We start from the raw sequence: 17,246 nt of genomic DNA, 5'->3' as shown, positions 1-17,246 counted from the left end.
AACATACATGACCGTGGGGATAGGTCTAGAACTGGTTAACGTTGGGGGTAGGTCAGGACATACTTGACCTGGGAAAAAGGACTAGAACTGGTTAACTTAGGGGAAAGGTCAGGACGTACTTGATCTAAGAGAAAGGTGTAGAACTGGTTACGGTAGGGGAAATGTTAGTACATACTTGACCAGGGGGATAGGCATAGAACTGCTTAACGTACGGGATAGATCAGGACATACTTGACATGCGTGGTTAGTTTTTAGAAAAAGATAACTCAGGGGAAAGGTCAGGACATACTTGACCCGTGTGTATGTCTAAAACATAAAACAGGTTAACGTAGGGGTCGGTCTTAAGGTCAGCACATACTTGAACTGGGGATTGGTCCAGAATGGCTTTACCTGTAGATATGTTTAAAATGGATAAGATGGGGTGGGTCTTAAATTGGTTAAACTGGGGAATATGCTAAAACTAATAAAGCTAGACTTTTTTCTAGAACAGGCTATTCTGAAGGATGAGACTGAACGACTGAGTTTGTTCACCTGCGGGTGGGTCTAGAAAGTGTTAACATACATGGGAAATATGTCTAGAACTCATTAAGCTAGGGTAAGTGTCTATTGGTGAACATGGGGACATATCTGGAAGTGGTTTAGCTGAGAAGGGCATCATTTAAACATATCTCAGATTTTTTTTTAGTAGAACAGTCTTACAGGCTCACTGCTCCAGATAACAGGACAGATCGACACCACCATTATAAGAAAGACCATTCACTAACAAATAAACTATATTTACAATTTGCATCATCATAAAACAAAAATTCGCGCTAAAATCGTTTAGAAATAATTTTAGGTAATTGTCTTAATCATAAGCTATAAAATAAAATTAAACACTTTTTTTCGCAATGATTTTTTCATACCTGTATAGTTTTATTTTATTTACTTATTTATTGTATATGCATATTCGAAAGAGTTTAACGTTATTGATTTATTAGTTTAATTTTTTATTCAGGTATATTTATTAAACAGAATCTCAAACATTAAAGCATTAAAGGATGCTATCTTATTAAAAAAATTCACGATATTTAAATATAATCACGACAATTATTGAACACGAATCACAATATTTATTGTTCAATGAGAATGAATTTTAGCATCATTAAACAAAAAATTAAATCATAAGTTTCCTTTCTTATCCCATTCAGAATCATACTCCTTCATTCTCTCATGGTATGACGAGCTCATGGCAGTCTCATATGATGGGGGTGCACCTTAAACAAATATATAAAAAAATTTAATTCATCGTTAAACGATACATATGAGCCGCGTCACGACAAAACCAATATATAATGGATTTGCGACCAGCATGGATCCAGACCAGCCTGCGCATCCGCGCAGTCTGATCAGGATCCATGCTTTTCGCTATCAGTTTCTCTACTTGTATTAGGGTTTGTAAGCGAACAGCATGGATCCTGATCAGACTGGCGGATGCGCAGGCTGGTCTGGATCCATGCTGGTCGCAAACCGATTATGTTGGTTTTGTCGTGACGCGGCTCATATATGTTTCGAAGAAAATGCTGCTTTATGTCTTACAATCAACTTATCTGCGCTGTTCTTTTATATAAAAAAAAAGCTTTTTGTACAAAATATTCGTGATATAAATGTAAATGAATAAGCTAAATCTTTATTCTTAATGAATATCATTGTTTTTTTTAATCAGTTAAATGTTTTCAAATTTATTTTTAGATAGCATATTGCTGCATAATCTAACTACTGATTGATTATATAATACACAATGCAAATAAAGCTGCTTAATGAACAAAATGAAATTGTCAATCATACTTAATCTTAATACAAACAGACGATAGATTATTACCCGATGGTGGCTGTACTGGTTTATAATCCGGGGTGAGGCTGCTTCCTTGTGTGTGACCCTGTCTTTTATTGTTTACCCTAGCTTTTGGTAATGGAGAAGAGGCTTGTGAACTGTTTAAAGAGGAACCATCTGTTTTATAGAAGACCGATTGTCTACTTGATAATATGGGTGATGTGGATCCATGAGTTGGAGAATGCACGCTTATCTGCACGTGGTCTGGGGATTGCTGCGTATGCTTTTGGCTGGTAGAAGGCAGTTGTTGTACTCGATTTTGTCCATGGAAAGATTGTCTATTGTCAGATGATCTTAGTTGTTGATTTATTTTAGGAGAAGCCGTAAGCCTTGACGACTTTTCAGTAAATGCACCATGCGGTATGAAACTTTGGTACCCAGAAGTATTTTGTTTGGATGTTTGTTTATTTCGAGGTTGTCTTGGAGAGGTGTTCAAACGAGGAGATAAAGCTTTGGTACTTAGGTTAAGATCACAGCCATTACTAGTGTGTCCGTACCGAGAATGTGTTGCTGGTGTGTGCATCGATACTATATTCTGTACAGGGTGATACTGAGTGCTGTTTTGATAACATTGTTCACTGTTTAAATATCCTGGCACGGTAGAAATATTCACTGTAGGGTTAACATGGGTCGTATTTGAATGATGGTAGACTTGATTAAACGTGTGGTTCTTTACTCCACCTGGAGAAGTTTGAATTGGGATTGCAGTTTGTACCTGTGCCACAGCAAAATGACCAGATGGCTCTGTTTGCGGGTTGCTTTGATACATGTAAGTGTTATTCATGTGATGATTTGTTTGTATAGGATGTAAGTCATATCCAGTGTGATAGGTCGGATGGTTTCTTATCCGGTTGACAGATAATCTTGGTGATGTTGATGTGTGAATTGCGCGCGAGCCTGAATTTCCCTCTGCTACCCGTGGATATGCTGGTAACTGACTCGTACCTCTTGCTCCCACTTATTGGAGGACATTCCGAAGAGAAGAAAAGCGTTAATTAAATTAACAAAATTCAAAAAACTTCATTGATCTGAAAAGGTTACTGTTGATCAGTTGATAGATTATTAGTAAGCGTGTAGAATTAAACATTTTAGCTATAGTTATGTACTAAGATAAAATATACATATGATGATAAAATGTTTCCTTTTTAATACATTATTTTAGTGATCAAGAGCAAACAATGATACCGTATTCATGAATGTTGCCATACAATAATATTATATGTAATACAACACACGTCATAAACACCTGTCATGTTATGCTATAGATGGATAAACATAAGGTTATTTAACTTTACCAAAGAAAATTCAATTTTACCTGTCGATGTACTCTGGTCAGAGTCACATTTCTTCTTACATATACATACAATAACCAGCAATAACATCAACCCGACAGGGATAGATATTCCTAGAATCAAGGATTCCGGAATAACTGAAAAGAAAGTTTATTTTAGTCTCTCTTAATGTGATATATGCATAAAAACAATCAACCGTGGGTATCTGACAATGCAATTATATATGAAACCATTTCAACCAAGTTTTTAGAACCTTAATCCAATAACTAGTATTCGTCGCTGAACTAGAAGAGAATTGCAAAGTTCTATGTGAATTAAAATTGTCGCAGAGTTATATAAGAATATAAAGTTTATATTAATCAAAAGGTTTTAAATCACCTGAGTTTTTAATGAAAAAAAAAGACTGTTCATTGTTATAAACATCACGCCATACAATATATTATTGATTTAAAGTAAATAGTCGACAGTTGCGCTTTATAAAATGGTAACGTTGCCTATGTAAGCTACATGTACATAGACGACTGTTGTCAATTTATGAAGTAACGTTGTTTTTATTTTTTTCTCTCAAATGTAGGAAGTTTCACCGTGTATATCCAGTAACGCAGGAATGTGCAAATATCGCTGGAATTGTGCAAAAGTAACGCATAATTAAGTGGCTAAAATGAGCACCGCGATAAATAAATGGACCAACATTTTTATTGTACACACAACTTTAAGAAATGAGGTAGCGCATACAGTTGCTGAGACATTAAATTATAAACCTCATAATAAAGATTTCTATGAAAATGTTTATTTTTCAATATCATTCGTGATAGCGAATTGATGGCGATTTTTAGATTTTGTTGATATCTTAAAGACTTTAAATACAATAACGTACATTTTACTTAATGATTATTTTATATTCGGTGTACCTAAGCCAATCTACTCGTGTCATATTTCACTTAATTTAGCAGATAAACGTAATTTAGACCAATATTAGGAGGTAACGCCCAAGTCGTGAATGAAGCAATGTAGCAACGGCGGTTATCTCATTAAAACTAGCTAAATCTTATTTTACCACCTTCCTTCTATTGTTAAACGACACTTGTAGTATACAGAATATGAAAAAAAATTTTATACGGTGTCCTATTCCGCTAGTAGACACGCGATAATTATCGCGTGTTTATAGTGGCTGATTTGGTACGCTTTTGTGCGTCTAGTTGGCGCTAGCGACAACACGACAAAGCGCCAAACGGCGCGTTGTCGGACTCTTTTTTGTCGCCCTGTCGCAAACGATGCACGCCAAACGGCGCGTTGTCGTGAGGCATGTTGTCGCGATGTCACATTGTCGCTCGCTTCAAATCGAAGGATTGGCTTATTAGCCAAGCGACAGAGCGACATCGCGCGCATGTCAACGCGCCGTTTGGCGTGCTTCGCTAGAGGCAGGACGACAGTGCGACAAGGCGTCGTTTGGCGCTTTGACGTGTTGTCGCTAGCGACAAGACGAAAGTCCGAAAACACGCTATTTGGCGCTTTGTCGTGTTGTCGCTAGCGCCAACTAGACGCACAAAAGCGTACAAAATCAGCCACCATACGTGTCACTCGCGAAAATGTGTGGACGAAATAGAACACTGTAGTTTTAAATGTGCTAAATTTACCAATTTATTTGACGAAACACAAAAGTCACATTCAAAACAATAATCAGGTTTGTCTTTCTCACGAATGATCTTAAAAAGTAAACATATTCCTAAAAATAATTGTGATGCTGGTTAAAGTATAATGTCGTAGCAGCCGTATGCGCTAATTCATTTCTATAAAAAATATTTTGGTTCGTTTACTTACTGTGTTATTCGTTTTGGCAATAGCGTTGCACAGATCCGGCGTCACTTTAACCTTAATTGCACTTTCTTGCGTTACTGGATATGCACGGTGGGTTTGCTGTATTATTAAGTAATAGAAAGAGCACCGAAACACGAGGCTATCTGATTTGTACGAGGGGGCGTAGCCCCCGAGTATTAATCAGATTGCCGAGTGTTTTGGCGTTCTTTCTCTTTTGTATCATAGTCAAACATAAAAGCACGTTCCCTGTTGTCACAATATGAAACCCCGGCAAAAATGAACCAATGAACGAACATCTGAATATGACATTTCTGTCGCTTTCCCTTTATCTGCCGTCACAATATGTAAACCCCAGCAAAAATGAACCAATCAATGGACATGCTCTGGAGTGCGGGTAACTAATACCCGCACTCCAGTTAACGCACTGTGCATGTATATGTATACGATTTAACCCTGACACATTTTCAACAGAAAGGTCTCCAAACTATGATACAATTTGTAAAAATGATTGCTTAACTGGTTATATGGCTGAATATATAAACAGGTTTTGGCGGTATCACCCTCGACTAGCGTCGTCTATATGACGAAAATCCTTAAAACAAATAATATGCACTAACACGTGAATCGATGTCAATAACTTGTGACTATATGTCAGGTTTTATATATTCCTTAAAGCAATTTTAGTGAAAGTGTTATGCTTTGTTTAAACTGTTGAATACAACTCGATTTACGATTGGACAGGGTGAAAATGTTCACTTTCATATTGAATATTTTGGTAGGGGTTAAGTTACAGAGAAAAGAAAAGATATTATAGCCAATTAGAATGCTTGCATTCTATGCCTTTCTGTCCAAGTTATTTTAGGATATAATAGCATTTATTATAATCTGTTTAACATATAACAAAAACATTGCTGATATATATTTTACCGGCGATGCTTATTACTTCAAAGATTATAATATACCATGCATAATACATATTCTAGGAAATATCGTATGAAGTAATGTTACAAAAAAAACTTACCTGTAACTAAGGTGATGGTTAGAGATATATGATTTAGTTCGGAACCATAACTGTTAAATACTAGGAACAAATCCTTGGCATCGGAGCACCATTCTGTAAAATGTGTACGGTCACATTCAAGCTTGTTCTACAATATTAAAATCAAAATACATTACACATTATCTTTTAATTTACGTTAATCCTATATTCGTCTTTATATCTTAAATAGCAGTGTAAGTGGATATATTTGTACCGATTTTTACAAGTCATGTCTCTGATTTGCTATGTTATCAACCAGAGACTCATTTTTATATAACAATGCCGATATTATTTGTACTGAAATGTTAAAAAATGTCATTAAATAAGTTCTAAATTTTCATTTGGATATATTATGCAATGACACTCACTGTACATAAGTTTGTGTCTGCTATTATCGCAGATTCGCCCCCAACAATTTCAACCCTAGCTCAAATAGAAAAATTACTAAATTGCATGATATCTTATCCCGTACCTTTTTGTTTATCAGATCATTAAAGTGGGTTGGTCTACATTTAGTTGAATAAGTACATTTTCCATAAGTATTTCAAATAGTGATAAAAAAAATAGAAATGTATAACTTGAAATTGGGGATTCTTATAAAGTACTTCTAGAAAAATATGTTACACTAAACTAAACGCTATTACAATAAGTTGTTTGTTTGTTTTATTTTACGCCTTCTCCCAACAGTATTTCAGTCATATAGGCGAAATACTGTTGGGAAAAGGCGTAAAATGAAACAAACAAACAAACAAACAACTTATTGTAATAGCCTTTAGTTTAGTGTGTTACGAGCCAGGCGTAACGAGAAAGAAAAGCCAGCAACAAACTTGTAACAATAACAAATTTATTACAGAAAAATTATTAAAGAAAAATAAAATAAAAATTATCTTTACAAATACCTGAAGTCCAAATAAAAATTACAAATGTCTAGTCTGATCCTGGAATGATCCTTTTTCTATAGCACAGTTAAATCCAAGAACACTTTATTAATAAATTCCACAATAAAATCCACAAGAATAATTAATAATCCAAGCTCCAATAAATCACTTAATTTTTCCACCAATGTTGAATAATACTCCAAATATATTGATGACCTAAAAGATCACTGATGACTAAAAAGGTAACTGATGACTTAAAGATAAGATTTAATGAAAAAAATGTCTCCTTATATATATTAAACTAAGAAGTTTCCAGAAAGGTCTATTATGTTCTCAAGTAATCATCAATCTAGCAACTTCAACAATAAAGATTCATTCCAGAAGTTTCTATCTAAATATAATGCATGAGTTTTCTAACAACAGTTAAGAACCTTCTAGTACATACATGTAGTTTATGTTCTAAAAATAGAAACAATGCATAATATATTGGAAATACAACTGGTCAAGATATAAATTATATACATGTATATGTTGCATACATAACACTTCCCCTCTTCAAGAAAAAAGAAATATGAATGAAATGAATATTTCTTTACATAAATCAAAACAATGTAAACTAACAAATAACATAGGAGAAATGTTAACACAATTTTATACATTCATTATATATATGTTGTATTACAAACAATAGCAAACAACAACAAAAAAAAATAACCAATCATATCATATAAATGCTATTACAAACAATTTAGCAAACAACAACAAAAAATAATCAATCATATCATATAAATGTTAAATTTTAAAAATACTGCAAATAACAGTTTTTAGGACACGTTGAAAGTGATCAGGGATTCAAATTATCTTTCCCTTTAATGTGTCTAATGTCAAGACTAATATTCTTGCAAAAATAAGCTCCACCGGCAAACAACCTTTGATTTTTGTTTTAAGTTTATGCAAGAAAAGTTGAGGGGATTGTGACTCAACTAAAGACAACAACAGGCAACTTTTGAAGAAGTTAGATAAACTTCAAAAATGCTTGAATAGCAGAATAAGAGCAAGGCACTCTTTCTCTATAGTAGAGTAATTTTTCTATGTTCATTAAACTTTTTTAGGTAAAAAGTAAAACAAACAGGATGATCAACCACCCATTGTTGTCTTCTCATGGATCAATACATTCCAGCACCTATGTCCTAGCATCTACAGCTAACTTTAAAGTTTTTATTAAAATCTGGTGCCAAAAGAACTGGTGCACTCTTAAGTATGGCTTTAAGGCTGTTAAATGCCGGACCACTTGTTCATTCAAATGAATTTGTTTCTTTTTCTTTAGCAAATTTGGTCACATGGTTCTGCAATAAAAACGAAAAATTAATTTACAAACATTTACAGATTAATACCCTGCCATTACCAAGAAATCCATCAGTTGCTTTTACATAAGGCACAGGAAATTCAGAGATAGCTTTTGACCTTAGCTTTCTATTGGTTTTACTTTACCCTGTCCCACTAACATGTCCTAAAAAGGTTAAAATTGCATGGACAAAATTCACCTTTTTTGCCAAGATTATACTAGTCAATTTAAGCAATCACTAAGTCGGTCGAAGAAATGCTCTTATAGTTTTGTGAGATGTTCCTTTCCCATTTCATCAGAGTAGATGATTGCGTCATCAATATTATGCCGTCACATCCGTGTAGCCCAAATATTACCATGTTTATAAGTCTCTGAAAGTTGCTGGTGGTTTTTCATACCAAATGGCATGACTTTATATTGATATAAGCCGGTCTGGTGTTACAAAGGCTGATATTTCTTTGCTCTATTCAGTAAGTGGACTTGCCAGAATCCTTTTAGAATAGATCAAACTTTTTACATACTTTGCTTTTCCAATTTGTCAATACATCATCAATTTCTTGGTATAGGAATGAATCAGTTTTTGTTACAGAGTTTCACTTTTACGATAATATGTACACATTTCTATATGTTCCATTTGATTTCGCGTAACAAGAATACATGGAGAGCTGTAACCTGCTTTGACTTGGTTCAATAAAGTCATTATCAATAAATACTGAACTTCTTGTCTCAGGTACTTTTTGTTTTATAGGATTCGTTCTATATGGATGTTTTATTGGTTCAGAGTTTTCAAGATGACGTCATGATGTATTTGTCAGTAAACGTGTGGGGAATATTTCAGGAAATAAGTGTTCATATTCATAAAATAAGCTGTTTCAGTTCATTCTCGTTTTCGACGGTTCTAAGTGAGCAAGTTTTTCATCCAGATTTTTCAGAATATTCAGAGTTTTCAAAGCTTTGGGTGAACCAGGATCAGACTTTTCAAAAATTTTCACACCTATTAAATTCAATTGGAACATTGATTTTGTGGAACAGAGTTTACAAAAAGTATATAGGTTTTATACTAATTTTTGCTATCTCTGTCCAAAATTATTCTTTTAACATATTTATATGACACATTTGCTTTTTGCTTTCGCCCTCCCAGGAGTATTAATAATATAATTAAGGTCCACTGACTTTCTTTTCAATAGTATAAGGGACCAAAGTAATCTTGCCTGTAATGCGTTTTCCAGGTATAGGTAAAAGAGCAAGTACTCTATCACCAGCTTTGGTTAAAACTTCTTTTCCTGCAGCATTCTCATCATACCTTGATTTCATTTTACTTTGTGTTGATTTTAAATTAAAGTGTCTAGCTAACTCACATGCATTAGTCCCAACCTATTTCGAAAAATCTGATACATACTGAAGCAAATTTAAAGCATATGTCATCTTCAGACAGGAATTTCTCTTTTAGGAAGTTTTAAGGGTCCTCGGACAAGTGTGACCAAATACTAATTCAAAAGGGCTGAAGCCAAGAGATTCCTGAACAGATTCTCTTACCAGCAAATAAACAATAAATGGATTTGCCTTCATCCCAGTCTTTTTCAGTGTCAAAACAATATGATCTTATCATATTTTTCAGAGTCTGGGTGAAATCTTTCTAATGCACCTTTGACTTTCAGGATTGATAGGCTGAAGACCTATATTGAGTAATTCCTAACTCGTGCATGACCTGCTGGAAAAATACCAGACATAAAATTTGACCCTTGATCGGACTGTACTGAACTTAGGTAAACCAACAAATGTGAAAAACTTCAACAAGAGCCTTGACAATAGTTTTGGCTTTAAATATTCCTTAAGGAATAGCTTCAGGGAAGCGCGTAGAAGCAACACATAATAGTTAATTGTACTGAGAGAACCTGATTTAGTTTTGGTAATGGACCTACACAGTCAATAAGTAACTCTACTAAAAGGTTCAATCAAATGCAGGAATAGGCTGTAAATTGAGGCTTTTGGTATTGTCTGATTAGGTTTTCCAAACCATCTGACAAGTATGGACAAGATTTTACAGTACCTAGAGATACATCTGCTTTAAGGCCAGGCCAATAAAAAATGACTGAGGAATTTTATGGTAGGTTTTATTAACACCTAAATGACCTGCCATGGGTGTTTCATGAGCCAGAAGGCTTAATATTTTCCTGGCGATATGATTTAGGGACCACAATTTGGTGATTTACAGTCCACTCCTCTTCAGCAGGGACATTGGGCGGTCGCCATTTTCTCATTAAAATCCCATTCTTTTTCATAATAACAAACAGGGACTTGTAAAGCTTCATCTTCACTAAAAAGCCTTTTTTGAAAAAAGGGACAGAAATCTCAGGATCATTTTGTTGTTCCTGGATAAGCTGTGACCTTGACAGCGTATCATGACCTTGATCTTTAGATCTTGGTGTAGAAAAATCAGATATTGAAAAAATCTGTCTGAGTTTCAGGCAGAGTAGGAGTAAGAGAAAAATTCTTTTCATTATCAAAAGACTGACCTATAAAAGTATCAGCTAAGTCAATATCTGAACAATAATTATCTTCTTGAATGGCCTTCTTAGCCATAGCTCGAGTAACTGCACATGAAGGGTAAAGGTCAGGGAATTTCCTGCTCAATGGGCGTCAGATATCTGATCCACACAAGGAGTGTCAGTTACAAGTGGATTAAACCACTACCTTATCTCCAGCTAAGTCATTACCTAGCAATAACTGAACACCTTTAAAGGGTAAGAAAGATCTTATACCTACAGCCACCGGCCCAGTTACCAAATCTGAGGACAAATAAATATTATGGAGAGGGACATTAGAAAAACCACACTCTACACCCTGAATAAGGACACTAGATCCAGAAGAAGTCTTCTCAGAAAAAGGCAGTGTATCTGCTAAAATAAGAGATTGAGAAGCTCCTGTGTCTCTTAAAATTGTAATAGGAGTAGGTGGGCAAGTGTCACCGATAAGTGACACGGAACCTTCCGAAAGGAATGGTTCATAAATCTCCATTATAGAATCAGACTTGGGTTCTTTGACCTTCAAAATTGCATTGTTATCAATACAAGACTGAGGTTCAGACCTTGAAGTGGTAAGACCTGTGGGTTTGGCCTCATCACGTTGCTGTTGCCTTCTTTTTAAGGTAAAGCAATCAGAAATAAGATGTCCAGTTTTCTTGCAATAATTGCATGTCGGACGAGATAAGGGACTATGACCTTTATGTTCATCAGATGACTTTGATTTGGGAGTATTTGACTGACTAGATGAGCCAGATAAAATACCAGAACTGAACTTGGGAATTAAAATGTGAGGGTGTGGACTTCCCTTTATTATAAATGAGACTTTGTGGGTTAAAGAATAATCATCAGCTAGACGGGCAGCTTCTTCTAAAGTTTCTACCTGTTTTTTCATCTAAGAAAGATTTAACATCAGAGTGAATGCAACGTTTAAACTCTTCAACTAACATGAGCTGTCTGAGCTTTTCATGATTTTTATTAATTTTCTTAGATAGACACCACCGATCAAAAAGTTGTTCTTTTTCCCTTGCAAATTCGACATGGGTTTGACCAATTTCTTTCTTAGAATTTCTGAATTTTTGCCTGTAGGCCTCTGGTACTAACTCATAACCTTTCAGAATTAATTCTTTTACATTATCATAATTAGAGCTTTGTTCAACAGTAAGTTGTGTATAGATTTCACGAGCTTTACCAATTAAGACACTCTGTAAAAGTAATGTCCAGTGCTCTCTTGGCCATTTTAAATTTTCAGCAACCTTTTCAAAATGAAGAAAATACTTATCAACTTCTTTTTTCTTGGAAAGGGGGAACAAGCCTAATATTTTTAGTGACATCAAATTTTGAATTGATTCTATGTTCAAACTGATTTGCTCTCTCTTTAATTTCTAATTCTCTCATTTTTAACTGAAATTCTCTCTCTTCTCTTTCTTTTTCAAACTGCCTTTCCCTTTCTTTTTCTTCCCTTTCTTTTTCTAACAGTCTTTCTTCCCTTTCTTTTTCTAACTGTAACTGCCTTTCTTCCCTTTCTTTTTCTAACTGTAACTGCCTTTCTTCCCTTTCTTTTTCTAATCTCATTTTTTCTAGTTCAAATTTAAATTGAAGTTCAAGCTCTTTTATCTTAATTTCTGGGTTTGTTTCAACAATCAGAGAAAGTGCATCTTGTCCAAAAATATCTTCATCCACAAAATAATGAATCAGAAGATTTTTAATTTCTTGTTTACGCATTGAAGATTTAATTTCTAATAAATTATACTTTTTTGCAAGATCGAGCAAATCAGTTTTCTTAGCCAAATCTAATACCTCCTGGGAAGGTTCAGCTACAAACTTTTCTAAATTAAAAGACATGACTGCTTGCTGCTGGTTTTAAACTCAGAAAGTGATGTGTTTCAAAAATTTCAAAATGAAAGGTACACTTAATAGAACAACTATGATATCAACTCAGATGAGTAAATACGGTAATAATAAAATGTAACATAAACAGTAATAATTTCCAATATTGTAGCCAAAAAGAAATATTTAAATCCCGGACGAGCCCCCAATTTCTGTTACGAGCCAGGCGTAACGAGAAAGAAAAGCCAGCAACAAACTTGTAACAATAACAAATTTATTACAGAAAAATTATTAAAGAAAAATAAAATAAAAATTATCTTTACAAATACCTGAAGTCCAAATAAAAATTACAAATGTCTAGTCTGATCCTGGAATGATCCTTTTTCTATAGCACAGTTAAATCCAAGAACACTTTAGAATAAATTCCCACAATAAAATCCACAAGAATAATTAATAATCCAAGCTCCAATAAATCACTTAATTTCCAAGTTGAATAATACTCCAAATATATTGATGACCTAAAAGATCACTGATGACTAAAAAGGTAACTGATGACTTAAAGATAAGATTAATGAAAAAATGTCTCCTTATATATATTAACTAAGAAGTTTCCAGAAAGGTCTATTATGTTCTCAAGTAATCATAATCTAGCAACTTCAACAATAAAGATCATTCCAGAAGTTTCTATCTAAATATAATGCATGAGTTTTCTACAACAGGTAAAAACCTTCTAGTACATACATGTAGTTTATGTTCTAAAAATAGAACAATGATAATATTGGAAATACCAACTGGTCAGATATAAATTATATACATGTAATATGTTGCATACATAACAAGTGTAACACATTTTTCTAGAATAACTTTAAGTTATATTACAGACAAGATCACTTAACACATAGATTCGTGCCATAAAACACCAATGTTCGGTATAACTATAATCATAACTTACAAACCTCGCTATCAATTGAGGGTGTCACCTTAAAGATATAATAGTTTACAGTGGTAGAACACTGCAATCGTAAAATCGTTGGTTTTACACAAATCTGTTTCCACCTGGTGTCACTGTTTGTAAACTGAAGTGTACATCTTGAAATTCTCCTATTGTCACCGTCATATGTCAGGTGTATTTCGTCTACATCTTGCATGTTGTAAACATTGCCACATGTTCTCCATGATACTGGCAAATCTATTCCTGAAATATTCCAAACAAAAAAAAAATATTCAAGCGTCAATAAAACAATTTATTACATGCTTTTCGGTGGATTATAGAAATATATCAGTGATTTAAAACTGATAATTTCAGTATTATCAATTAGATAATTTCACTGTTTTGAATTTAAGCCCATTTACGTTGTTTCAGTGAAATACCAGCGTAACCAACTTAATAACGTGACGTCGTAAATGACGTAACATTGTATTATTATTTGGCGCGCTTTTCATTTAGTATTAGGTTTAATGTCTTTTTAAAACGTTTCTTTACATATAATAAAAAGAAAATTTGTTTAGTTTAGTGTAAGATGGAAATATATTTCACCTTGTGAACACCAAAAGTTCATATTTCACTCGTGGCTGAGCCACTCGTGAAATATACCTTTTGATGCTTATATTCCGATCTTACATTGAACTAAACAAATATCCTCTATAACTTCGGAATACGAAGTTAAAACAATTTACAAAATATACACTGTACGGACACCCACGTATTGCTTCTTCACAGTCTATCAGTGCCCGATAGCAAATATCTCAGACAATCTCTTACAGTTATCATCATTATAACAGATTTTATTTGTTTGTTTGCTTGGTTTTACGTAGATTTTAATTAATTTTTTTTTTAATTTTATGAATAGGCCCATGACGTTTAATTATAGATGTATTATGTCAGTAACCTTATAAATCACTTAGATCTATCATATGGTGTAAAATCAATTCAACTTTCCATATTTCATACATTATGATATTATTTAGTATCTTTGCATGTTTTGTTAAGATTTTCAAATCGAACGAAGTTTATAATTAATCGCTCTTTGAGAAATTTAAAGAACTTACTGGCTTCAGTTTGGTAGCATATACTACTCAGTATTAAAGCAACAGTTGTTAACCACATCATTTCAATCAGAACAGAAGTGTAATTGTGGTTGCAAATACTAAACTTTTCTATACACGGAATAATTAACCTGAAAATAAGAGAGAAAAAATGCACCGTAATAAAATAAAAGTAGTGAAATATTCCAATGGCATAAACTACGTTTTTCATTTAAAATGCCGCGCTTGAACTGTTCGTGATTATTTCATTATCCCAACAAGCAATTACTAGTATATATACAATATTTAAAATATGGAACCAAACAGGTCAGGTCAAATGACCGCACTTCTACATGTATTTGAATTTTGCATAAGGGAAATAAATGCTACAAACTTCCTCCCATAATCGTTCAGTTATTACTTCCCATTGTACACAGAAATTCTCTTTATTGAGTTAAATTTTTGTACTTTATAATGTTCTTCTCGGATGATATTGTGTTGTCATGCCAATGTCAATAAATTACTTCATTTTAGAAAATGGGCGATGCACGACGAATTTGCTTTTCATAAGGTGTTTGTTTTTTCTTTATGCAAAGAAAGAATATCACATATCATTTCTTCAAATAGAATCGTATCAGATATGAAATAAAGATTTCCTATATTAATTTAAAACATAAAAAATATTTGTTTGTTATATACTTTATAGATTAAATACACTGCTGTTCTTTTTACTTATTCTGATTTGGGTCCTTGTCTCCACGATCCTTATATAATCATTATATTCTAGGATCAATTACTATCACGTTCAAGAGACAAAGAAATGTGAGGAGGAGATGTAATATAGTTTATCAATTAAAATCATTCAATTATTACTTATTTAATCTATAATTAGAAGTAATACATGCATAAAACCAGCTGAAATGTTTTGGAGTTAATGCTATACAATTACATGTCTTTTTTCTACCTATCAGCATGTGTAATTTGTTTACACATTGACTACCGGTAAAGCTTAAACTTTATTTAACGAAGACCAAGTTGACTTAGTGATCTTAAATCGATAAAACTAATCTAGCAGTCATGATTACCATTCACGCCAAATCTAAGGCCTTTAGGTCATAGCGTTTAGTTATCATTCAGAGCCAAAACTAAGGTGAATTTACCTTTAACCAACTGACCTCAAACTCAAAAGGCATCATTTACTAATCATATCCGCTCTAACCCTTACTTTGCCAAAACATTTTCTGATCATTGGTCGGACAAGGTATATATATATAGTCCAAATTGTTCGAACAAGGTTTTTGTGATCAAGATCAGGGCCTCTTTGCTTTTGACCTATGGCCAACAAAATCAAAAAGGCATTTAGGTAATCAACTGGTGGTTGACATGACAATCTGCATTCCAAATTTTAGACTGTATGCAATTTTGAAGCGTTTTGTAGTTATTAATCTGGCAATCTTTTGTGGTCAAGACCGCATGACCTTGGAATTAAGGCAACTGACCTCAAAAACAAAATGAACAATAAAGGATAGTCTTCAAATCAACTGACCTCAAAAACAAAATGAATAATAAAGGATAGTCTCAACATCAAATCTATGGATCTTTAGACTTAGTTATTCAGGTCTATATTACGACTGACCGATCGACCTAACCATATTTTTTTAGAATCTGGAGATTCTCCAATATCATTACAACTCTAAAGTTTAAACAATTCTGTTTGCGAGTTGACAGGAGCAGAATAAAAAAATATTTTGTTGTTGTTGTTGTTTTTTCATAAATTATAACATATATATTTGCAAAAGAAAATTACTAAGAATCAAATTGTTACATTGTAACAAACTAGATTACTTTAATTCACTTTAGTCCAGAATATGATTTGAATTATATTTCTTAAAATCTAAAGTGGAGCTGGCAAACAGACGTCAACTACGAAGGATGTTTTACTCGTTTAACACCCAAGAAAGTTAAGTTATTGTACTGCCACCTCTAATCTAATCAAGAACATATAATTACAATGTATATGATTATATGATAAATCAACCAGAGTCCGTTCAAAGAAGGTGCCTTAAACTTGTGAATGATACTTGTTGTACTTCGGTGCATTGATTTAAAAATAAAGTATAGACCAGGCAGTGCCTAAATATTTATATATTTACTCCTCGGAGGAATGCTCATACTAGAGTTCATGATACAAATCTTAACAATTTAAGAAATTATGTTATGAGGGCATTTTTCTTTTCAAATCGTGTCATTGAGGACTAAAATAGTAACTTTACAGCAAAAGTTTCAGCTCAGCACCATCCCTGTGATTCATTTCTTATGACGAAGTGGGCAATGCATATAAAAAAAAGTAAAGTGAAATTCAAACTTCTACGGTAGTTTCTTAGCTTGCAGCTTTAATTTTATATAAAAAAGCATAGATCAATTAGTCTTTGTATTATTTTACAATAATCAGGGACTTTGTGGCGCCATTATATGTCGCATCGCCGCTAAATGTTGCATCATTGTCGCTAAATGTCGCAACCGCCGTTAAATGTTGCAAAACCTGCCATCGTTAAATGTCGCATTTGTTACGATAAATGTCGCACGATTTTCCTTGCCGTGAAATGTCGAAATCCCATGAAAAA

The 17,246-nt window shown here is 33.5% G+C and overlaps 1 protein-coding gene across 1 annotated transcript; it reads right to left on the bottom strand.

The window, feature by feature from the left end:
- Positions 1-769: 769 nt before the first annotated feature.
- Positions 770-14,770, bottom strand: LOC132720258 (uncharacterized). Its single transcript, XM_060704347.1, has 6 exons — positions 14,647-14,770; positions 13,554-13,792; positions 6,005-6,131; positions 3,189-3,302; positions 1,862-2,830; positions 770-1,256 (listed from the first exon to the last, which is right to left on the bottom strand). Exons 1-6 carry the CDS (start codon positions 14,705-14,707, stop codon positions 1,162-1,164), a joined length of 1,605 nt encoding a protein of 534 aa, XP_060560330.1. The 5' UTR covers positions 14,708-14,770; the 3' UTR covers positions 770-1,161.
- Positions 14,771-17,246: the final 2,476 nt, after the last annotated feature.

Source organism: Ruditapes philippinarum, unplaced genomic scaffold (genome assembly GCF_026571515.1).
Source record: "Ruditapes philippinarum isolate M1 unplaced genomic scaffold, ASM2657151v2 ctg5461_1_1_1_1, whole genome shotgun sequence".
Classification (NCBI taxonomy): Eukaryota; Metazoa; Mollusca; class Bivalvia; order Venerida; family Veneridae; genus Ruditapes; species Ruditapes philippinarum.
This window is presented reverse-complemented; position numbering and strand designations above follow the sequence as displayed.

Coding starts and splice junctions, on each gene's coding strand:
- LOC132720258 (XM_060704347.1), bottom strand. CDS start 14,707: ATGATGTGGTTAACAACTGTTGCTTTAATACTGAGTAGTATATGCTAC. Junction 13,793..14,646: donor ATGCTACCAAACTGAAGCCA/GTAAGTTCTTTA, acceptor GGAATATTTCAG/GAATAGATTTGCCAGTATCA. Junction 2,831..3,188: donor TGACCAGAGTACATCGACAG/GTAAAATTGAAT, acceptor TCCTCCAATAAG/TGGGAGCAAGAGGTACGAGT.